Genomic DNA, 23,004 nt, shown 5'->3' on the forward strand with positions numbered 1-23,004 from the left:
GTGGGTTTTGGAGAACATTATTTTGATGTGTACAAGTAAGATTCATCTTCAAGATATGTTCTCCATTCAAGCCGTTGGTTAAGCATCTATTTCCAATTCAAAAACTCTCACGGTCCGCGCTATCAATCGATCTCAACAGCATTTACAAAATTTTGTATACTCTCAATCCGGCACTATGTTCATCGATTCTATCGACGCGTTGGTATCATTCAAAGACCTCTACCTTACTCCATCTTAAATTTACAGACACCTGACTGGACCGATACACACCGATCAGAGGGAGACTTGGGATGGTCACTTTATGGCTGGGGAAGCACAGGTGCGAGTAACAATTCACTTGGATTTCATGCCCGTCCAAACTTCGGTAGGAGTTCTATGTCTACATGCCTTGTAATTTCTATCCCACGTCGTGGATACTTGTCCGGTTTCGGTAGGATGTTTTTTGCCATCCTCCAGTCATTATGCCCCCCTGATCTCTATTCTTTCCTCCGCTGTTTGCCTCGTCATCGACCTCATCAACGGCTCCAACAACCGTCAATGGGCCGCGTGCCCCTGGGTACTTTTACCTCCGCTGTAACCGTATAATTTCAGATAGATCTCAGGCGCATGCAAAGTGTTATGATGTACCTCGCATCTCGATCACGGCTGTGATCTGAATGCCTTTTCATGGTTTCTTCGGATCCGACTGGGCATTTTCAGAGTTCTGGGTACCTCTGTGAAGTTCCGATGTTTCTATATTCCATCAGTTCCAAATCAACGAGAGCCGGAAAGACAAAACTTACCTTCGAACAGGTATCCGACGGCGCCCAACATGGGTGACCCGCTCGACGGTACTATGCCCAGAGCTGTCATATTTGTGGCTGGGCCGTTTGAATCTAGTGTTTTGTGGTAACTCCGGCTCTCCAGTTGAAGCGCAGGAATATGGAGTATAGAGTGGCAGATGGTGCGGCGCAACTGGCGCATACACATCCGAGTCGACAGCGCCGCTCTGGTAAGAATCCCTCTCAGACATACGCATCTCAGGCACTCGGCGTCTCCCTGATGTCTCATATGGCAAAGGACTTGTGTCGAGCGCCTCTCTGGGGATATTGGCAATTATTGCCGTGTTTTGAGTTGGGTGCGTCGCGGGAGTGCTCGCGACACCGTGAGTGGTTTGCAGTGAATAGCGACTTGGCTCGAATGGAGACGGCTCAACATACGGCGGAAATGATGCTTCCATTGTCGGATGCATCACCAGAGGTGACACTTGGTCAACATTTGAAGCAAGTAGAGACGTCGACGGGGGATGCTCGCATAGCGACTCTCCTGAATCTGGAAATTTGGTAGACGAGAGTAGTGAATCCAGACCATCGGAGTCGAACACTGGGCCAGTAGACAGGATGTCTTCAGGGTTTCTATTGAGGTCAAAGTCGCTAATATAGAAGCCCATAGAGGCCATAAAATCTGTAGCAGTGAGGGTCATATCTTGTGAAACATTATGAGTGGCGCATCACCGAAAGTTGGGAATAATACTCACCGTTGATTTGGCTGGATCCTGCTGTATATTTATCCATTGTATTGTGCGAGGCAGAGATGCTAGATGTGCGGTAGTCCTCAACGGGGGAAATAGTTAAAAAGGGATACAAATGTGCTGAGTAGGATGGGTGCATTTTGCTAATCTTCGAATCAGGATAACAATACTAGTTGAACAGCGAACTCGTATACACAATCTTTAAATAACAAAATACAGTGTAACAGCATCCGACATGAGTAAAACCGGCCTTTGTTCTTCAAGGCAGGAGTGGCTCAGTCGTCCAGCCTAAACCCGATCTCAATGTCATATCATTTCCCAGGGTTCTCCCCTTTCTTTTTGGTGTCTTTTAGGTGTTTTGGGACACACTAAACACCGCCAGGCCGCGGTCTCGTGGTATGATTCCTCAAATTTGGGGGAAATTCCACATCCTTGGGCACAAGATGCATCATCCAAGTTCTCTACCCTGTAACTCCGACGGTGTGCACACAAACAGAAAGGGAACATGGGCATGTAGTCCTCTTGCAGCGTACTACATGCTGTGCAGTTACTGCACAGCGGGTAAGCGCCAATGTCTATCTTGCTGCCAAAGAGTTCGCAGTTTATGAAACTTACTATCGACAATGAAGGAGACTTTAACCTCGTTGAGGGGGTAATTTTGCTGCGTTTTTTAATACCTTAGTGTATGATCCGAATGAATAAAAGTTCGAAGCACTGCCAGAACATCGTGTGGCTCGAGTGGCGAGGGAAAATCTTGATTAATCTACCCGAGTCTACAATCGACCATTGTCTGATAACATGATCAGCGTGTTAACAAAGCTTCATGGTTCTGATACCGGTGGCCATTATCGTGATAGTGAGTCTTAGTCAACAACTAGTTTTTCCAAGGCTTCGCGTTATTCCGGTAGATCTTAAAATTCCTGAGACGTGCTGAAAGATTCAAGAATCACTCACGCTCCTTCGCAAAGACCTCGGGGTCGGCTCCACTGTCTATCACATCAGAAGGACAATTTCTTAGAAGATCCTCTGCAAAACTTTCTTGAGGCTGATGCTCCTCGACATTTCATCCAGAGTATGTTGGAAAGCTAATAATATATGATGACCTCACTTGCACCTTGAGGTTAGCCAGAAGGAGAGTTCAAGCTATGGCACTACTCCTGCCACGATCGAAAAACCATTAATCAAAAGCCTGGCTGCGAACTTGTGAATTAGAGTCAGTATAAAAAAGGAATCATTGAGCAAGAAGTGCAGTTATCGGATTCATGTACAGCAGTGGCTTGTTCACTTGCACTGCATTCCACTTTGAAGTAAACAGCGCCCAACGACAGCGTCTAATTTTGTGTCGGCCACTGAGTCAAGTAGAGTAGTTAGTTCAGGCCTTGTAACCTCACGTCCTCCACAACGTTGTAGTGAACGTCGACTATTTAAAGCCTTATTCCAATAGCTTCTCCTGCATATTTCTTCGTCTTATCACATCTATTACCTCTACTCTTCGTACAATTACACCCGCTAATAATCATGGAAAGCCGTCCAGCATCTGTAAATGAAGGAGTATCTGGCATCAGCCCTACAGGTAGAGCGTCATTGAATCTCAAGTCAAAGAGTTTACTCACCCAACGCAGCGCCGTCCACAGTTAACCCCGAATCTACAAGTCAAAGGAACGTCGCAACGCCACTAAGTCAACCTCTAGTCACGTCCGCTTCGTCAGACTTTATATTTCCAGCAAACATGATTCTTCAGTATCCGTCAAGAACCGATCCCATTATACCTCTGGATTTATTTCCATCTCCACAAGAACCACTGTCCCTTTCAGATGAGGGGCTGACTCTGACCGGCAGATATGGCACTGGAAATTTCTTCTCTGGAACTGAAACTGGAGACGAACTGAACACGTTTGAGCCCAGTGTGGATGACAATTCATTCGAGGATCTCCATTCCAAACCAAGATTTAGTGAATTTTCTATTGCAGGTTATGACGACAACGGATATGCCTCTCGTACCAATAACACTATGGATCCGGATAATGCATATTGTATTAGCTATGCGCCAAAGCCAATGGAAGCCAATGTGTCTCACCCACCGCAAACCCTATTATTTGGATCAAATTTTGCCGAGCCTATCGTTGATGACCATCGCAGCAACAGCTACACCTCTAGCATCGTGGGTGGTACAGGTCTGGAGCACACATCCCCTGTGTATCCGCCTTTCTCTCCTAGGTATTCGACCCGCAATATAGCAATTCTTGAATACAATTCAGAGTATGAGCAGCAGAAACACACTCTACTCCCCGTACACCTTGAAGGGACACATTCGCGTAGACGGCATGATCGTAGTCTGTCAGTCGATGGCATACATTACGAAGAAAGGGGGAAACCAATAACATTCAAGCCGGGAGAGATCCCAATAAACGGGATACTCCCTAATGTGACGCCGAGGTCTTCCCCAACGCACACTCGAAAGTATGTGATCATTGGTTAATACCCTCTTCTTCGTAGACATGGACTAATCAGATATGAACAGGCCCATGAGAATGGATGCAGGTACAACGGCCAATGGAAGAACCAACAGGGGTGTGGCAAGAGGCTGTAATACGAGGTACGCGTCATCAACTGGTGCAGTGAAAATTTCAACATTGATATACAATATCTCGGGTGCTGCACCTCCAGGTCTACTAAATCCCAAAAGACGCCGGGAAAGAACCGCACGGCGTCCAAGGAGGTATGTGTGTGCCAGAAGCGCGGTGTCGATGGCAAACGCGAGCCGGTGAAGACATACACGGGGCCTACGAAGAGTCCGGGACAAGGTCATCGCTCTGACCTGGCAAATAACTCAGCAAAGAAGTGTGAGCTGTGCCATAGAGAAGAGGTTCTTCTGGAAGAGAGATGGAGGAGCAACAGCACTTTTATTGGAGAGTAGTCGGTGGAAAGGAGGGTTCTGTCCGAGAAGCACAATGGCCTTGCAGTATATATATATCATGAATACTTGATCATCCAATTTTCTCCGATGACGTGATTGAGAAGCAGGAGAAACTAGAACTTGATATAAAATACAATTCCAGTGAATCAACATGAATACATGTGCTCACCTGTCGGTAGAATTGTGTATGGGGTACGATTTGGGTACAATCCACAGCGCTGAGCATCGGTGCTGGTCGAGAACGGTCATTCAGCAGCCGTAGACGTCCGTGAGGATAGCGGAGTGTAAATTATTCCGAGCTCAGCCTGTCGTCGGATCATATCGGATTTCAGTTTCGCGATGCGTTGAGCTTTTATCCATATTTCCACCATCCGTTGCCCCGTCTTCGCGGGTCTAGTTCAAGTACACTTAATATTTCGGAGGTGGCTTTCTTCCAGGTAATTCTTAAAACACCTTTTACTCGTCGATACTCAATTTTGTCTCTAACAGAAAGGTAGCATGCGTATCTTTCACCACCTGTGACAAAGCTTGTGGAATGGAATGTGAGTCTACGACCGCGGTGAGTGCTATTCGCGTCGCATGTGTAACTTTCATGAACAATTTATGAAGCCTGAAATTTCTTGGTTACACCTTCATTGACACTAATCTGCTTGGTGTTGAAGCAGTTGAGTCCCCTGTTTTTATTGTCACTTTCCTTTCAGCTGGCACTAGGTTCCCAGAAATTCTCAGACATGGAAATACGCTGGGTGGCCAACGCATTCACGTTTTTAAAGTTCCACTCTTTATCCCGCTCTACCCATCCTACTGAGCATATTCTGTCTGCAAGCGTAAGGGCCGAGGTCCGAACGCATTTCAACCATCCCTGATCACGAACTGCGCCGTATTCCCTCCCTGAGTTAAGCTGGGCATATGATTTGTTAGGCCTTTCTGACCATCTCCCAGGTCCACGCCCTGCGGAACTGAAGCCAATGCACTTAATGCCACTGAGAGTATCCATCCCTTGTTCCGCCCCACCGCCCTCGATGAGCTCGCTACACTGGGTTTCGAGTCGATACCCACTCAGCTATCCTCTATCTTTATTGCTACAGCATCTTTGAATGGCCAATGTTTCTCCTCACTTACACTGCTTGACATCGTACCCCTCGGCCTTGGTGTCTTCTGTAATCCCCTGTTTTCTTGGTAACTTCAAAACCTGGAAACCGTCTATCGCAACTAATGCTTTGCATACTTATACGGAAATGGGTTATGTTGTCTGTAATTTAAGTGGACCCACAGGCTCGGTTGTGTAGGCAGCGTGATAGTGTCTTTTTGTGCACTACCGCCAATACCTGTGAAACAGGAGAAACCGTTTGTATTGACACTTGACGTTTGAAACGAATACCCCATCTCTTAACATCAAGGTGCCCACGACGTTGATCTGTTTGAACTTTCTGACGTATCTTGAAGGAATGGTCAGTAGTAAGATTACAATTTGGCGTCTTGTGCACCGGTATCACGAGTGCATTGAATGTGGTTCTCGTTGCCCAAATTTCTCCTCAGCGGTCCGGTAGTATAGAGACCTACCGTATTACTTTACACCAAAGTTTGTAACGCCACTCCGCGGCTATGAAATGCATGAGAATGTGTGGTGAACTGCGGAAAACAAAGACATGAGGTGGCAACTTCACCGGAAGTCCATTTCCGGAGACCCATGAGGTCATTTTAATACTGTTCTGTTATATAGCAATCAAATATTTCCAAAAAATGCTTACAGAGCTGGAATGCGAGAGCGAGCGAGGTAAGGAGCTGTGTAAATTCGATCGACAGGTTTGTATTGCGTGGATTACTGGCTTGTATTCAGACATGAGACTTGCGCGTGTTAATATGTGTGGTCTGCCTTTATAACAGCGCTTGGACAGATCCAAATTTCTCCACATAAAACTTTCTTGTCTTCGTAAATCTCTCTAAGCTCTTCAAGAACTGTATCCCATGTTTTCCATCACGTTTGATTTTGCCGATGCCGCTACACTGGCAGAAGTGACTTCAGCCCTTCAGCTAACATCGACGGGCCTTGAAGGTGAGCGCATCTACAATCTTTTAGGATACACGCTTATCGGGAGTCTGCAAAGGTTTCTCACTGGAAAACGGGGGCACAACGATTGATCCAAATATATGGTTCATCCCCGACAACCTTTTCCAACAGATGTTTGGCAGTACATTGCCATTGAATTGGCAAGAATACGTCCCGATCACACCCAATATACACGACCCTCCTCCTCCAGTTCCGCGCCCGTCTAACAGTCACGGAGAACAGCGTCTATCCGACTCTGAAGGGGCAAATAGTTCTTTCGCTGACATAGAAGCATACCGCGGTACATACCATGCTGAGCATGAGGGAGCTTCGGGCTCAAGCAGCGTCGTATATCCTGATACAAAACACTTTGGATGCGACATTCCTGTAGGCCATTTTCCAACTGATCAGCAATTGGTATTCCCAGAAGTGCTGAATGGATCACTTAACCAACACATGGATATTTTCCACAATGACTATGGTGCGCATCAAATCTACCCAGAGCCACGGATGACCTCCACTGGAGATCCTACCATTCCGCCATTCCAAGAAGCATCGAACCAAACATTTCTTGGAGGGTATCCTAACCCACGAGTATCTGTACATCCATATTCTGGCGACACGGAAGAAGGAAAGACAGAAAGAAACGATAACATATTCGACTACGCAGAACACCATAAACATTCAGCTTCCGGGATGAGTCCCGTTGAGCAGAATGATGGCACATCTGCCTCAACAGCAGTTCGAAGGTAATATGTTTGTTTCTATCTTTCATACCACTATGGCTGATGGAAGATATGGTAGTAACATGCAAAGGCCTCAAATTGGCATGTCGCCAAGTGGTGAAGGTGATGCAGGCAGTCTATACCAGACGCAGACTGCGAGACATCCAAAGGGCAGCACAAGGTACGCAAGCATAGTCTTCAATCCTCAGAAGAGAATGACAGGTATTCTGTTCAAGATTCCAAATCAGACTAGCCAGGGGGACGTTTGATGCGCACCATCTTCCCGCTCTAGATGCGGCTGCAAGAAACGGGGCGGTGTTTGAGAGGGATGATGGAGAATTGCAAAGTGTAGGAAGAAAGACGAGACTAATTGATGGACGGCGTCAACGTCAAGCTGCAAGAACGCGCTTAGACACAGTAACCGGAAAACCAATGAGTCAAGGTCTACGGCCTGACTGCGAGGGATATAAACCTAAAACTCGTAGAAAGTGAGCACATATTCAAAGAAATTGACCAGCTAGACTCTACTAACAAGTTATCCATGCACCTAGGCGTTCATAACTGTTTCATCATGGACTCCGACGCGCTTGTGAGATATATACGAGTGAGCTAGGAGGCTTGATAGGTTGACGAGACGACATCGATGGAAGGGAAAGAATCCGAATATAGTCCGAGATAATCAATCAATCACATGAACTATATAATCAATATGCTTATCTTATCGTACCACAACATTGCCTCGAGGAAAATCTATTAAAGATTGTATTTAGTATAAAAAAAGACTGTTGATGAATAAAAACATGTTTTGGTGTGGACTGCCCTTTAAATTTATGCACCCGGAATTTTGGCGGTTAGATGGATAATATATGAATCCCTCAAAGTGTCCTTCAAACCTCGAGTCAGTATATAAATAGAGTCTTTGAGCAAGCAAGGTAGATTTTAGAATCATGTTCTACAGTGGCCTGCGCTCAAGCACTGCATTTCACTTTGAGGTGAACAGCGCTCACCGCTGCGCGTGGAAAATATGCGACATCCACTGAATCAATTCACGTAACTGGTGTAGGACTCACGTCCTCCACAAGATGGTAGTCCAACTTTGACTATTGAAAGTCTCGTTCAAATGGCTTTGCCCTTACAGTTGTTCGTCTCTCACCTAACTCTATCTGCGCATAATTGCACCACATAACAAATATGACCAGCCAGACACCCTTTGTGGTTGAAAGAGTAGCATGCATCGACGCTACAGGTGGGGAGTAATTACATCTTAAATCAGTGACATTACTCATCCAACGTGTTAATTGCTTCAGCACCTTCCGTCAACCAACAATCAACAAGTCAAAGCAATAATGTCGGTTCCAATGGTTCAACATCACCAATTCAACTGTCTACCATTTCAGCTTCGTCCGACTTTATATTTCCAGCTAAGATGACTATTCAATAACCACTCAGCAACAGCCCGAATATACCTTTGGGTTATTTTCACCTCTCCAAGAGTCACAGTCCCTTTCTGACACGGGTTTCGCTTTCTCAGGGCATTATGAGACCAGCCGTCCCCTCTACGGCGCTGGAGTCGGAGACGGACTGAACACGTTGGAACACATTGAGGATGACAACGCATCCGACACATCAGATTATAAGCCAAAACAGACTATGCACCCTGTCCTCCGCGACGGTATACAAGGATCCGGAATGTATGATCCTGACCTGAAGCCCAATGCCACATATTTTGAAGAAAGACAACGCAAACAAAAAACATTCAAGCTGGGAGAAATTCCGATACACGGAAATTTCCTTAATGCGATGCTGGAGTATTCCCCAACCTATGCTTGAAGGCATGTAATATTTGGTTTTAGTCCTCTTTGTTTATAGGCATCAAGTAATTGAGAATCAATAGGCCCCTGCAATAGGAAGAATCCAATGAACAGACGAAGAGTGACATGATCAAGGAGCTTGATTCAAGCGACGGTCATCCAAGGGATGAGTTCACACACATGTATCAAGGATGTCACTGACAGTCAATAATTACCGCGGTGTGCCTCTAGATATCCCAAGGCATCAAAGAGGTACACAAAAGACACCACGTTATGCATTTGTCAACGACGCGGGGCGGATGGGAAGCGTGGACCAGTGGAGAGCTACACTGGGACGCCAAAAACTCCAGGAGGGGGTTATCGGTCTGACCTGGCAAACAACTCGGCCGTGAGATGTACCCTTTGCCATAGAGTACTAGATTAAGTACAGTCTGTGGCAGCATCATGTGCAATCCGTGTGGATAGTACGAGGAACCATGGGGTCGTCAGTTGGCTCTTGTATAAGAGTTCGGTAGTGCAATTGATGGGAAGGTCAGTTTGGGTGGAAGAAGCTCTGAGATCTGAAGTTCCTTGTACAGTACACTTATCTTCGATAAAATTATCCAATTTCCACCGATGATGTGATTGAGTATGGCGTGATAGCTGCAGATGCAAGAGAAACATAAAGAGTTGATGCCGTGACGATCTATGAAATCGATGAAATACGTATTTGCACACGGAAAATGTACGCACCCACTTCGGACAAAGAAATAGCATCAAATACAATGTTTAGGTGCTCCTGTAGATTGAGCGAGAAATATCCCTGTGCGGTAGTGAAGAAGAGTCGAACTCGCGGGGGTGGCAGGGAAATTTCTGTCGTGACAAAACGGAATGCCAATCAATCTCCGCCGGGAATATCCGAAACCTTCGTTCGACGTTTGGCTGACATTTGTTTTATGAACTAATTATGTCTTTGAGTTTCCCGTTTGCTTCGCTATGGAGAATACGAGGATAGATTTAGGTGGACTCCGTGTGTATAAGGTGAGTCGTGATATCGCAATTCACCATTTTTACACAGATACACGGAGTACAACGAATACACCAGATGATACCGATCCTCTGAAAGCAGCGAGTCAACACGGAAGCAAAGCCGCCTGCTACTAAGAAAACTTGATCTATCTGTCCCAAAATATATCCTGTTCCACTTTTCTGGAAATTTATGGGATACATCCACCCACACAATGTCCTCACGTAAGCGCCAGAGGCCGTCCTCCACTCTCCAAAGACAACGCGCGGTTCCGCCACGAATGAGAAATCCTGGAATCCCTACAGGCTATACCGCGTGATATTTCTGCTCATGCTTGTAAAAAAAGGAAGAAAATGAGAGAAAATCGACATGAATGACGTCAAATTGGGATGGTCACAACGAGGAGAGTGAGGTAATGCAGTTTGAAAGATATTCGTTGCATATAGATCCCGGTGCATCCTCACGCGCTTGAATGTGGCATGTCAGGGAAATTTGTCCCCCGCTATTTGCCTTCCCTGCCCAGTTTCTCTCATTACCATTACTGTCATGCTCATCCTCCTCAAATTTTCCCTGTCCCCTCGGAATTGTACTTGTCAAAGGACGCACCAGGCAGAATGAGAGCTAGCCTCTGCTGACCCCCAACACGCGTCTCTGTACGCGCGTGCTTCTTGTCTCGCGGGGTACCACAAATGATTCTCAGCACCGTTAGGAATTTATTTGCATTTTGTTGAATTACAGTCAACTTTGATCAATCTACTCCTCTTTAAAGTCCAGAGAAAAGGCTCCCAATGTCACAATGCTTCTATATATCAGTAAATATTAATCTAAGATAGCGAAGTACCCACTGTATAGATTTATCTTCACGTCCAATCAGAAACTTGTGCATTCGAAAGATTCAATGTTTTGGTAAAGGACGGGGTTACCAGTCGTGGGAAGTGTCGCAACACGACCAGCCTGGACCTTTCCGGCACCCTGGCAGCCGGTGAAGCTGTACCCGCATGGTATTGTCAATATTTTGACCAATCGCTAGGTGAAGTGATGGATACAATACTGACCTATAGAAAGTACAAGTATACCCAGAGCCGACGCTCATACTTTCAGCTCTGTTTCTCCAAGGGGAGGGTAGGTCGATGCATGTGTCGGGTTGGGCATTGATAGGGGAGTAGGTATTGCCAACAAAGTTGATGTCGTCGTAGAATATGATGGATAGTGCGTCGGCGGACTGGAAAAGTCATGTTGGCTGTATATAGTGGATGGTATTGAAATGGAAGGCATACTTGAGCAATGGGGGGAGCAGCTTGGACAGCCAGAGCCGAGGATACAGCTGCAAGGACCAGGGACGAGATGCTGGTGAACTTCATGTTGCTGGTTTGTGAGTGGGTTTTTGTGCAGTAGAGACTCGAGTGATTTGCTGAAGATTATTGAATATGTATCAGCTCCTTTATACGTTTGCGGCTGTCCCGTACTCGTCACGTAATTCTGACTACATTGAATAAGCATACCTCGCCATGATGAGAAGCCAATCGCCGACTGCATTGGGGAGTACATTCCAAGGCCTCCGTTACTATAGAAACTCTTGAGTATATCATTGATTTAGAGTATTGACAACACTTCCGTCGGTACACTACAACCTCCGTATCCCGTGTCTCTGATCATTTGTTATCAACGCACGCCACATTGTCCTATAGCCAAAGTTGCATAGTTTCACCATACCTTCTTCGTGAGAATGAAGTCACTTCACGCTGTCTTTCTATTTGTCACCTCCAGGACATCTTTCCATGCAAGTACGGATCAATATCGTTGCAAATAGTATTTCTATTAGCGCGCTTTTCCATTGCCTCTTGGGCACTCTGGTTCTGGAGTGTTTTCATCGAAACTAATCCAGTTTCCGTCCCCTCTCTCATTGAATCATTGTTCATTGTATGTTCATGGACATCGTGATTCTGGAACATGTTCTTCAAAGCCTAACAACCTTTCCACGACGTCTCTGAACGAGTTGAGCCACTTACAATAACCTATTCATTCCCTCACTTTGACCACGCAGCCTCTTCTGGTGGGTCTCTTTATGCTTATGTGATATATCCAAATTTAAATGAGTACATATTTTTTTCTCTGTGTTTACATTGTCAGGATACCTAATCGTAAGTGCGGTCTGGAACGCAGTAGGCCATCACTAATTTAAGTTGGAATAGAAGGACATTGATTTCTACTACACTTTTTCTTCACGGGCCGTAGAAATCTTTTACCCGACTTCAATACCTCTCTGTATTCTGAGAATGTAGATGCAACAAAGTTGTTGTTGTTGTTGATAAAAAGTGTTAGTGAATGTCAATATCACGAGTGGTCGAAGGGAGCTGGTGTAAGTGTGAGATGTATCATTTTAAAAGAATGAACGTAATAACCCTAATACTATCACCCTTCCTTCAGCTCAATGACTTATTGAAATTTTCCCTGCCATCCACTGTAGCTCTGCCGCCTCCGATGTCCTGTTTCGACGCTGCTGCATGCCTCTCGCAGTCCCAATATTGTCTTCCTTCCTCCAAAGGTTTCCTCCAAAGCTGCCTGTCCATCGCGTTATGTATCTTATTTTCCATCTATCTCGACGAGTAGATTTGGTATTGCTCCTCTCAAACTCCGTTACCTCGCAGTTATTTGCTTTTTGTACTTTACGAGCTGAATATTTGTCCCTCTTCCATACTCCATCTCTGTATGCCTCAACAATCATCGAAAGCTGCTCGACATAGACTTCCACGCTGCCATCCAACATCATCTTCAAGAGGACTTCACACCCCTTCCTAGACAGGTCAACTGCAAGAAGGTGCTGATTACTGCTGTATGTGTATCATTTATAAATAGTAAGCGTATTAGGATACGGAGGGTATAATGTACCGATGGAATTGCTATTGATATCTTTAATCCATGACCTGTTTTTGTAAGCTGATGTACGAGGCATGTCCTGAAGAATCCTCCAATACGTAAACAAATAGACCTCAGTTTCTCTTAAACGTCGTTTCATCGAAGGCGCCGAGGTGTAGTCTCTGAAATGCAGTCGTAGATTGGCTTTTCATTATGGCCAGGTATGCTGATCCAAAATAAATTAGCAAAATCTGAGGAAAATAGTACAACCGACGTATAAAGGCACTCACACATGTTCAACAGTCCTCGGCATGTCCCTCGACACTCTACTCTACAAAGAGCCGCTCAAAATCCAGCAACATGAAGTTCTCCGTCAGCCTCTCCTCCATTCTCTTTGCGGCCGTCTTCTTCGCTCTGTCTGCCCAAGCTGCTTCGTCCATTTCTTCCGTACACACATATCTTCCATTTCAGAATCATCCACGATATACAGCTAACATGACTATTTCAGCCCAACGAAGCATTATTCATTACATTCTATGACGATTTCAACTTTGTCGGAAACACTTACTCTCCTGCAAAACCTGTACCCAACACTTGCATCACCCTCCCCTCCACCTGGAGAAACAGAGCTGAAAGTTGATTATTAGCCTTGGATACTCTTGTGACTTTTACGTGTCAGTTTTTCATATCTACTAAGACCTTCGTTTATCAGTTGAGAAAATACTTAATATACACTTTTTGAACAGCTTCACCATATGCCTAGGGATAGGACAAACACTGAGTGGAAATGTTGGCAAGCTGTCTTTAACAAGCATCCCCGCTCTCTATCAGAACATCGAATCCTTCGAATGCACACAACAAGGATGATCTCGTTTTATACCATCCATTAAATAGGTACCGTTGCCTCCCTCAGATTGGCTTGAGGTTCCTCACCTGTCCTTGGCAACTTGCAGCAGCACACACTGCCACTCAGTCTTTAATCCTGACTTTAAACTGGACATGCATGGAGTAAGATTATCATTTAGAGTACCTGTTGTAAAATGTGAATAGAAATTTGGTCATTTTTGGTTGATGTTGAAGAGAAAGCAGGACAATGCTCACATTTGGACACAATTTGTTTCCGGACCATCACACTTCGGGGAATCCAATAAACAAAGGCCCTTTATATCAATTTATCACTTTTTAAATCATTTTTCTAAAATTCATTTTTATTCGATATTATTTTGTATTTAATATTTTCAATATATCAATAAAGTGTTCTGTTTATAGTATGTTTTATTCCATTGAAAGGATTTATATATATTTACTTCATAACTTGATATATAGGTCCTATCCACAGAAAAATTCAGAAAATCTTTATTTTTGTTTATTTGGCCGAATAATACATTTTCTGTTTGAGAAATCCATACTTTAGTTAGTTTATTCTCTATTTAGACATATATTTTATGTTTTGATATTTAATCTGTTTGGGTACAGAGTTCGACACTAAATTTTATTTCTATTTTGTTAAAAGTAAATCTCACTCATTTTAAAAATATTCTTTAACTTAAAAAGTTTCCCAAATAGTGTGTAAAATAGATTAAATAAAAATCTCCTTTATATTGAATGCCCACTCATCGCCCACTCATCGCCCACTCATTACCCGCATCATTACCCATTGTGAACCCACAGAGAGTATCATTACCGCAAATCGCACGACGCTAATCATTACTATCTTAGAAATATTCCACACTGTTCTAACCATTCCGCTCTCAAGTTTTTGTCGCGCTCCCCACCCTTCAACCTTCAATATACCAATCAATTCAAACCCATTCGCGAGCGCTCAACAACCCGGAACGAAGGCCATGTATGTGGTAGCAATGTGTTAACAACTCATTTACGGAACAAAGGCCTCATGATTACCTATATTTATTCAGATTTTTGAGAAATAATAGACTAACATCCACAATGTCCTGTGTTGCCGATTTTAATGTTATTACATTGTAATCAATATATGAGTTGGATAATGTTATTACATTGTAATCAATATATGAGTTGGATGAAGTTTCTGATACGGCTAATGGAATTTTGAGTCAATACACCAAACACAAAGTAAATGACTACAAAGCCAACTCTGTCGCAACACCTCCATCGGATTTTTCCATCCCGCAACGACAAGCAAGTGAGCAACGAGCGCTTAGCTCAAGAATGGCTCAAATGTGTGGTCAATCGCAAGTGCGACATAGCCAAAGAGCGAAAGGATCGAGATCTTGAAGTTACGGTTGTGTATTTCGCTCGTCACCTAGAATCGAAGGGCATGTACAACATTTGGAGAAAGGGTGAAAGGGTTCGCTGATGAGCAAACGAAGAGGAAGAATAGGGAGATGCAACAGCATACATAGAGATCCACGGCAGCTGCCTCCGTTCCCAGGGTGGCATACTGACGAACATCGTCAGAATTTTGCCTCAAGGAGAGGCGGAAAGTGAGAGAAGAGCCCAAACGCGTTTATTGACGTGCAGAAGCAGATGCGCCTGGATGTTGTCACATGTCTAAGCCTGTCAGAAGCATCATGCAATGCAATCCTACTAGGTCGTGGAGTTGAGTTGGAAGAAACACCGGTATCCGAACGATGACAAGTCCGGGATCTTGTTTATCTGCGAGGTGCCTAGTTGCTTAATATCGCATAGTGTGCAGTGACAGTAATACTGACGCACATTCAACCTGGACCATTACTAGTCAACGCCTCGGTTAGTTAGAGTCCGTATAATGTCCAACCGCACCTCTTGCGCGCCATCGTTCCATCCTTCTCATATCAGGATAGTTTCCTAGATTTAATAGGGATCGTTGGTGTTCCGGATAGGAAATGGACCATGTAAGTTACTACAGAAAATTAGGTAGACTTAGGTAGACAGAACGGAACATACTTGTGTAGAACAAGAGGAAAGAAACGGTGAAACGAACGACTTGAGTGAGAATCGTGAAGTGGGCGCTGGGCAATGGCCGTGTTGGACTGTTTAACGAGATTTTAAACCACCCACTGGCAGGACGAAATGCGGTTGGAAAGTCACCGAAGAACATTATATCAAGTAGAGCTTGGGTTAATAATTTTAGTATATCAATACAGATATTCATGCATGAAGCGACATACTTTATAGCATTGAAGAGAATTATTAGACGGGAACATCTCGTATTACAGTACGTGCAAAACAGTCGCGACTGGCGCCGCTCGAACACCTGATCCTACACACAGATGCCGCTCCAAGTTTCCAAATTAAAACGGCAACCTGCAAAGAGGGTAGCTCGCAGAGAGGGTGCCTACAGTAGGCAGCGTCGTACAAAACGTAAATTTATAGCAGCATTCAACGTTCAATCCTTGAATGTAGGTGGATGCTTCGTTGAATAATTGAGGTCTGTAGGGCAATGAGGCGGCACATATGCTGTAGAATAAGTTTTCTGCACTAATAGCAAAGATGACTCCTCACCTATGTTTGTGACGCTCGTATACGGGTCTGGCAGGCGAAGAGGCGGCGGATGTGCTGTAGAACGCGTTTTCTGTCTGTAGCACATACAAATACGATTCGCACCTATGTTTCTGTGTAATTCACTATCCATATGAATTGTAGTTCCCCTCCGTTTTGTGTCGCTCACCCGGCAACTATTTGCTCTGCCCTCCCGAGCCGGGTCTATCTGCACAATGTCACTTGAACTACAATTGTATTGCTAGCACGCAGCTAGCTTCACCAAGTTTATGGTATTAGAGTCTACACTAAAGTGCTACTACAGTTAAGCTCGTATTCGAATTATTCGAACCATCTATGCCGTACGACGTACTTCATAGGTGTGAGTGTTGAGAGAGAAGAGGAAGGGCGTCACACCGTCACAAAATCCCCTTGATACAGAGCAGAAGTCTCATGCCGCTGATGCCGTGCCAACAATCACGCGCATCACCAATTTGGCGACAGCATGAGCGGCATCGAACTTCTGCGGTACATTGTTGGCGAGCTGGCCATATTCTCACGCTTTCTTCTTCTGTTCCATCCATGCACATCTAGCGGGTGAAGTAGCACATTAGCGCAGCAATCCATGTAAACAGTCTAGCGTAGTGTACCATGTAAATACTACAGGGAGCTAAACCGAACGATATTGTGCGTAAGGTGTAATCGAAGATAAGACAGTGCCAACACAGATGTTAAGCGCGTAGGCTTGCCGTAAGTAACTCAATTTTCTTCACAATGTTGTATATTTGGTCAGTCATTCAGCGCAGATCCAGTTCAGTGAACAAGACACCGCAAAACTTTTGTTGAAGCATGTCTGGTAAGTCGCAACTCCAGTGTACCCGCTGTTTGCTAACCGTGCGATTCCCCTCGTAAAATCATTCCTACCAAGTTTTCCGGCGGCCTCGCTCTTTACAACGTCACCTTCGCCTATCCTTCCAGACCAACTGTACCCGTTCTTTCCGACGTATCATTATTCCTTCCCGCCAACGACACGACGTTCATCGTTGGCTCCTCAGGATCTGGGAAATCCACCGTCACACATCTTCTTTTGAAGATTTACGAACCCCAGCAGGGTCTCATGAACTTCGATGAATGGGATATGGGCCTTTTGGATCAAACTTGGCTCCGTTCACACGTTGCGTGTGTTGGTCAACAAGGAGCCGCGGGCGTTGTCATTTTCGATGAGAAGAGCATTTACGAAAACATCGCAATGGCGTTGCACGATCATCCGAACGGACTTCCAAGCCGGAGACAAGTGGAAGGCGCATGCCGTGCTGCATTGCTGCATGAATTTGTGCGAGATCTACCTCAAGGCTACGATACTCTTCTCGGTGGAGGTGCAGGCATTGGTGTCAGTGGTGGGCAGAAGCAGAGGCTTGCGATTGCACGGGCGTTGTTGCGGAATCCAGCTGTTCTGATTCTTGGCGAGTCCTTTCGCTTTCATACCATGATTCTTCCAGACTTATAGTTTACAGACGAGGCCACTTCCGCCCTCGACGCTATGGCGACACAACAAAACGACTATTGTTATCACCCACGACCTCTCCCAAATCACCGCTCAGGATTTCGTTTATGTGCTTAAGGATGGCCGCGTCGTCGAACAGGGGTATAGGTCTGACCTTGAGGAAGTCAAGGCCGATTATGGTAGTGACCAGGGCGAGTTCAAAAAGTTGATGGATGCTCAACGCGAGACTGGTGGTTTCCTCCCCGAGAAAGACGACGAGGAGAAGCCTGTGCCCGCTTTGGATCTACAGGAAGAGGCCGATGAGAACAAAGACAAGGATACGCCACAGTACCTCAAGCATCAGAGCCTCACCCTGCGACCAATGACATTCGGCGCATGGATGTTCTACGTTCTTGACGACCTCATCGGTACTAAGCCTGCCATCGCTGCCTCTGCCACCGTCCATCCATCCAACGAAACTCAGGAAAGTCTCGAAAATCAACCTCGACGCGGCGTCCATCTTCGGCCATGTTTCCTTTGGGTCTTCAGCTTCCAACTTCTCCTGATTCTGCACATACGGTCAACACAAGACGATACAGCCTCCCTCCTACTCCTACCTCCGCGACTTTCACTGCTTCCACCTATCGGATGTCAACGGCGACGGCGGCGACATATAGTGTGGAGGAACTCGAATTCAATTTGCAGAAGAAGACGATGGAGAGGAGTATCAAGACGTGGAGAGCGAAGAACCCCTCCCACCGTTCTGGGCGCTCATGCGTATCGCATACAGGTCCATCTCGCGCAAGCTTCTCCTTTTCTTCGGGCTCGTTGTCTGCGTGATGAACGGTGCCATGACGCCCATTTTCTCCTACCTGCTCTCCCGCCTCTTGTATGTGGTCTCCATTGGCGCTCAGGACCTCAACGCCATCAACACTTACGGTGGACTCGTGCTAGGCGCAGCGGGTATGGAGGGGTTCCTCCTCGGTGTGAAGTACTTTGTCATGGAGACCGTCGGAATCTCGTGGGCCACGTCGCTGCGCAAGCGCACATGCAGAAAGATCATGTCGCAAGACCGTGCATGGTTCGACCTGTCCAAACACTCCCCCGCGCGCCTCGTGCAGATTCTCATCAAGGATGGGGATGACGCGCGGGACCTCATTGCCGTTGTGTGGGGTCAGATGGTGGTTGTGGTCGCGATGTTGAGCGTGGGTCTAGTGTGGGCGTTGGTGGCGGGGTGGCAACTTACTTTGGCGGGCATGGCGATTGCACCGATTTTTGCGGGTGTGATGGCTATCCAGACCAAGCTTGTGGGGAGGTGCGAGGTCAGGAACAAAAGAGCGAGGGAGGAAGTCGCGAGGGGATACTACGACGTGAGTAATGATTATAGCCATCCAGACTCCGTACTATCAACTAAACAGACAGTAGATTACAATGCTATGTAAACCAATACAATAAATTTTTGGTCTTCCAAATCCACCCAATTTTTGGGGCCCGGTTTACATTGTCAAGCAATATCTTTATTAACTTTACAATATCCAAACAATTATTTGTTCTACCCTGCAAATTCAAGTAAGAATTTTCGCATGTTTACGACAAGTCCGGTTGACCGGCCATTACATAACCGGTCGACATAGGGGCCGTATGTCTTGGCCCGGCGCGTGTGTTAAATATAACATACGATCGCTCATTTGAAGTTTCACACACGGTAAGTACGATCCCTCTAATTTCTTACGCCCGAGTTTTTGTGTCAAAAATACAATATGTTTGTGATTGCTGCAACCAGTTACTTAGGTGAGAGAAGTGAAGATGTAACAAAATGAACCGCGGGTATGACAAAAGTCCGCTCTGTGGTGTCCGAGTATGCCTTAAGGTCAGTGATAGCTGCACATGTCATAGTAGATAAGATTAAAATCATCCAAACGGGGCCGCCTCAGTACACCACGGTTAAGTACTACGTGGAAATAGGATTTATGCTAAAACCGCGTGTGGCAGACTTGCACAAAAAATAACATCAATCTTGCTGTTGTCCGGTATAGACTTTGATTATTTCCAAGTTCTAGCTGGCTAATGATTGCCTGCGGCACTGAATTTGTTACAGAGACATTGCAGAGACAGGTAGAAATCCTGGTTTTCGGGATTACTTCATTCTGAATCTATCGAAGACATTGACCTAAACTCGGGATTCAAGATTCATTTTGTGGGATTGATTTCACGTGGAATGCGGGTCCTGAATGCGGCTCGAGGGACTTTGAGCAATTTTATATGGTTACAGTGGTTTCAGAGTTAAAGGTCCCTTATTCACTGAATGTGTACGATAAAGTACATTGTAGATTACCTGTTATGGTTACTGTATATTCACTGGTTCAGTGAATTCTTTGAACTCACATGATATGTTCATGTATTTATGTTCATTGTATCGTATAGTACTGTACAGTGTAACAACACTATGTGTTTCTCGAAGGGGTTCCACAGCACGTATGTCGCCGGTGTTTGGGATTTTGGCGAATTTGTTTGTTTGGTGTCTGCACCTAGCTTCCCTTGTTGTCCCATATGCAAAATGCCGTGGAAATCGTTGTACCACTCTTCGTAGTCCCATGGGTAATATGGGTCGTCCGGTACGTGGTTGGTGGTGTCATCATCTTCCTCCTCTGACTCTTCTTGGGGAGGGTGTTCTGTTTTCTTCTTCTTCTCCCAGCTTTTCTCATCGTTGTCCTTTCTCCTCTTTCCGGGCTTGTGCATGGTGAGCTCTCCTGCTGGTTGTGTATTCTCGCTGGACCTGATTTAGTGCGTTTTAATGTCTCGTCAAAGTGGGGTTGGTGTGTTTTTGGCGCACAACTCACTTGTTTGGTTCCTCTTGTCTTGGCCTTTCCCTCGCTGCCATGCGTTGTCGTTGAGCTGTATTGTTATCGGGCCTGGTTGTGCCAACTTTACGCGGTTTATATGGTTTTCGGTCTGCGGGCTTCTTGCTCATTGCTACCCACGCTCGTTTCGGCTCGTCATTCTCGCAGGGTTCTGACTCAGGTTTTTTCCGTATCCTGACGGTCGTAGTTATTCTCTGGTTGTACGTATGATGTGGGCTATGTGATTTTCGGGGCTCCTCTCAGGGAGTTACGCTGTCGTCCGTTGCGTCGTGTTCTGGGTTTCATTGACCTCTAGGGTGCCCATAGTGCATTCTCTTGTTAGGTAGTTGTTTGTGGGCATGGCGTACTCCGTTGTGTCAAGTTGTTTGGTGACCCAGTTTCTGTGTGCGATCTGTCTTTGCTTTCCACGTCTCAATAAATCGCATCTTGTTACGTCGTGTTTTATGCATTTTTCTTTTAGTGTCTGGTTGGTTTTTGGGTTAGTTGTGTATCCTCTTACATATCTAGCTTTTATCTGGTATTATATGTGTCAGAGCTTGTGCTAGTGCTCGTTGATACAGTGTGATTGGGCTAGATTTTCGCGGCGTGCAACGCTACGTTGTCCATCTTTGACTCCACCACGGTTTTCCTTCTAGGGTGTTCAGGGTTCCCTGGGTTGTGTCTATCTTTCCTGGATCGCAAAGTCTCCTTTCTGAGGCGGGCTTATGCCTGTCTCAGTCTCAACCTTCCCCAGTGTTTATTGTGGGAAAATTTTTGAACGTGGTGGTTCATGGTTAAGAAGCGATTTATTACACATTTTCAACTACAAGAAATCTGACAACCATACACAAATCTAGTGGCGCTTACCCGCGCACAAGCCCTGCTTATTGTAGTAGGCAACCCTACAGTACTCTCCCTCGACCCGCTGTGGCGCTCCTTTCTTAACTACATCCATAGCTGTGGTGGCTGGCGAGGCAAAGAAATCGACTGGGATCCCAAGGAACCTGTCTTCTCAGATGGTTTGTACAATGCTACCAGGAAATCACAAGCAGAAGCCGAGTTAGAGGACACGATCGCCAAACTTTGCGCGATGGTTATTCAAAAGCATGAAGACGATGGATTCGAAATTGATGATGAAGATGATAAAGATCAGGATGCAGCTGCGTTCGAAAGACCAATTCTACGAGAGGCGGAGTGAGTAAATTTTGAGACCTGAGCGTGTTGTAGTTTGCTGTTGTATCATGAACCAGAAAGGGTTTACGTTGCCTGAAGCTAATATTAGGATATACACTTCAAAGTCCAACTCAAATCATACCCAGTGATCCATCCCAGTAAGATTTTGGTAATATAAAAGAACCTGAGCCACATCATGGCTTGACAAAAAATTGTTGGCGAGCAAAACCTACAGACGGGGTGCTCAGTTTAAGACCAAATACCAGCAATATCAAGCACAAAGCTACTTACGAACAAGAAAAAGCGCAGTGCACTCCACCCAGCTGCTTTGTGGATCATCCTCCAATATGTATCGATAAAGGCCTTGACACCTTTGACATAATTTGCGATGAATTTATTTCTAATTATATGCGTGTCAATCATGTTTATATAGAAAGGTCTAAAAAGAGGTCTACTCACCGATTTGCCTGTACAAATATCCACCGTGCCCATAGAGCATGCATGACCTTGTGTTCTTCCTTCACATCGTCGCTTTCCCAAATTTTGTCCTCGCGATCGATAATTTCCCATGACAGTACTCCGTATTCCGCGAGAGGCAAGGTACCCAAGAGGTCGAAGAGGTAGGGTCCCCCTGGACGGCAACTATACGTGATGGTAGCACCTGTGATGTGACTTGGAACAGCCGCGATGCTTTCGTCGATGGCCGGACCACCACCGTCTCCGAGATGACTTGGAGACATTGGGAGGTAAGGGTATCGTGCGGCGGGCCCGAGAGGCGCGTCGGCGGGCGGAGGTGTCGGATAACGTGAAGTCGGCGATCGCGGGCGTGGCTCTTCCATTGGTCTCGAGGAGCTGGGGGTGTGATCACTTGTGGCTGCTTTCATAGACACCTAAATATCAAATCTATAGAGAGAAAATTCTAATAAAAAATCGTACAAGTTCCCGGTCTCTTTCGCGGATCGTTAATGCTCGACATGGTTGATTGAACTGAGGATGATTATTGTACCTGTCCTCGGCGTGGCCTAGGTGTGTCTCCGACGGAGCACGCGCAGAGTACGATGTGTGCCTAGAGGAAGACCCGAGCACTTCACTGCGACTTTAAATTTGTTGCGCTGTGAAGTGTGTCGGAGAATGAAAAAACAGAGTGCAGTCACAGTCACTGCAGAGTGACTGCGCTCTGACGGCAACACTACGT

At 45.6% G+C, this 23,004-nt stretch overlaps 8 protein-coding genes across 8 annotated transcripts; 5 read left to right on the top strand and 3 right to left on the bottom strand.

Moving 5' to 3' along the window:
• Window positions 1–695: 695 nt before the first annotated feature.
• JR316_0009299 (uncharacterized protein) lies at window positions 696–1,649 on the bottom strand (the record flags this gene model as incomplete). Its single annotated transcript, XM_047895003.1, has 3 exons — window positions 696–732; window positions 783–1,464; window positions 1,517–1,649. The coding sequence occupies 3 exons, from the start codon at window positions 1,647–1,649 to the stop codon at window positions 696–698; spliced, it is 852 nt and encodes a 283-aa protein (XP_047746462.1).
• Window positions 1,650–3,239: 1,590 nt separating this feature from the next.
• JR316_0009300 (uncharacterized protein) lies at window positions 3,240–4,427 on the top strand (the record flags this gene model as incomplete). The annotated part of the gene is made up of 3 exons (XM_047895004.1): window positions 3,240–3,970; window positions 4,032–4,106; window positions 4,178–4,427. The coding sequence occupies 3 exons, from the start codon at window positions 3,240–3,242 to the stop codon at window positions 4,425–4,427; spliced, it is 1,056 nt and encodes a 351-aa protein (XP_047746463.1).
• A 1,743-nt stretch (window positions 4,428–6,170) lies between these two features.
• JR316_0009301 (uncharacterized protein) lies at window positions 6,171–9,032 on the top strand (the record flags this gene model as incomplete). The annotated part of the gene is made up of 7 exons (XM_047895005.1): window positions 6,171–6,204; window positions 6,376–6,483; window positions 6,536–7,226; window positions 7,282–7,383; window positions 7,439–7,690; window positions 8,652–8,674; window positions 8,734–9,032. 7 exons carry the CDS (start codon window positions 6,171–6,173, stop codon window positions 9,030–9,032), a joined length of 1,509 nt encoding a protein of 502 aa, XP_047746464.1.
• A 1,857-nt stretch (window positions 9,033–10,889) lies between these two features.
• JR316_0009302 (uncharacterized protein) lies at window positions 10,890–11,380 on the bottom strand (the record flags this gene model as incomplete). Its single annotated transcript, XM_047895006.1, has 3 exons — window positions 10,890–11,007; window positions 11,075–11,241; window positions 11,297–11,380. 3 exons carry the CDS (start codon window positions 11,378–11,380, stop codon window positions 10,890–10,892), a joined length of 369 nt encoding a protein of 122 aa, XP_047746465.1.
• Window positions 11,381–13,235: 1,855 nt separating this feature from the next.
• Window positions 13,236–13,515, top strand: JR316_0009303 (uncharacterized protein; the record flags this gene model as incomplete). Its single annotated transcript, XM_047895007.1, has 2 exons — window positions 13,236–13,322; window positions 13,384–13,515. 2 exons carry the CDS (start codon window positions 13,236–13,238, stop codon window positions 13,513–13,515), a joined length of 219 nt encoding a protein of 72 aa, XP_047746466.1.
• Window positions 13,516–17,430: 3,915 nt separating this feature from the next.
• Window positions 17,431–19,238, top strand: JR316_0009304 (Alpha-factor-transporting ATPase; the record flags this gene model as incomplete). Its single annotated transcript, XM_047895008.1, has 3 exons — window positions 17,431–17,780; window positions 17,821–18,310; window positions 18,474–19,238. The coding sequence occupies 3 exons, from the start codon at window positions 17,431–17,433 to the stop codon at window positions 19,236–19,238; spliced, it is 1,605 nt and encodes a 534-aa protein (XP_047746467.1).
• Window positions 19,239–20,995: 1,757 nt separating this feature from the next.
• JR316_0009305 (Putative helicase MOV-10) lies at window positions 20,996–21,834 on the top strand (the record flags this gene model as incomplete). The annotated part of the gene is made up of 2 exons (XM_047895009.1): window positions 20,996–21,017; window positions 21,494–21,834. 2 exons carry the CDS (start codon window positions 20,996–20,998, stop codon window positions 21,832–21,834), a joined length of 363 nt encoding a protein of 120 aa, XP_047746468.1.
• Window positions 21,835–21,893: 59 nt separating this feature from the next.
• On the bottom strand, window positions 21,894–22,648 carry JR316_0009306 (uncharacterized protein; the record flags this gene model as incomplete). The annotated part of the gene is made up of 4 exons (XM_047895010.1): window positions 21,894–21,902; window positions 21,952–22,038; window positions 22,101–22,209; window positions 22,269–22,648. The coding sequence occupies 4 exons, from the start codon at window positions 22,646–22,648 to the stop codon at window positions 21,894–21,896; spliced, it is 585 nt and encodes a 194-aa protein (XP_047746469.1).
• Between the last annotated feature and the right edge of the window lie 356 nt (window positions 22,649–23,004).

Source organism: Psilocybe cubensis, chromosome 8 (assembly GCF_017499595.1).
Source record: "Psilocybe cubensis strain MGC-MH-2018 chromosome 8, whole genome shotgun sequence".
In the NCBI taxonomy this organism is placed as follows: domain Eukaryota; kingdom Fungi; phylum Basidiomycota; class Agaricomycetes; order Agaricales; family Agrocybaceae; genus Psilocybe; species Psilocybe cubensis.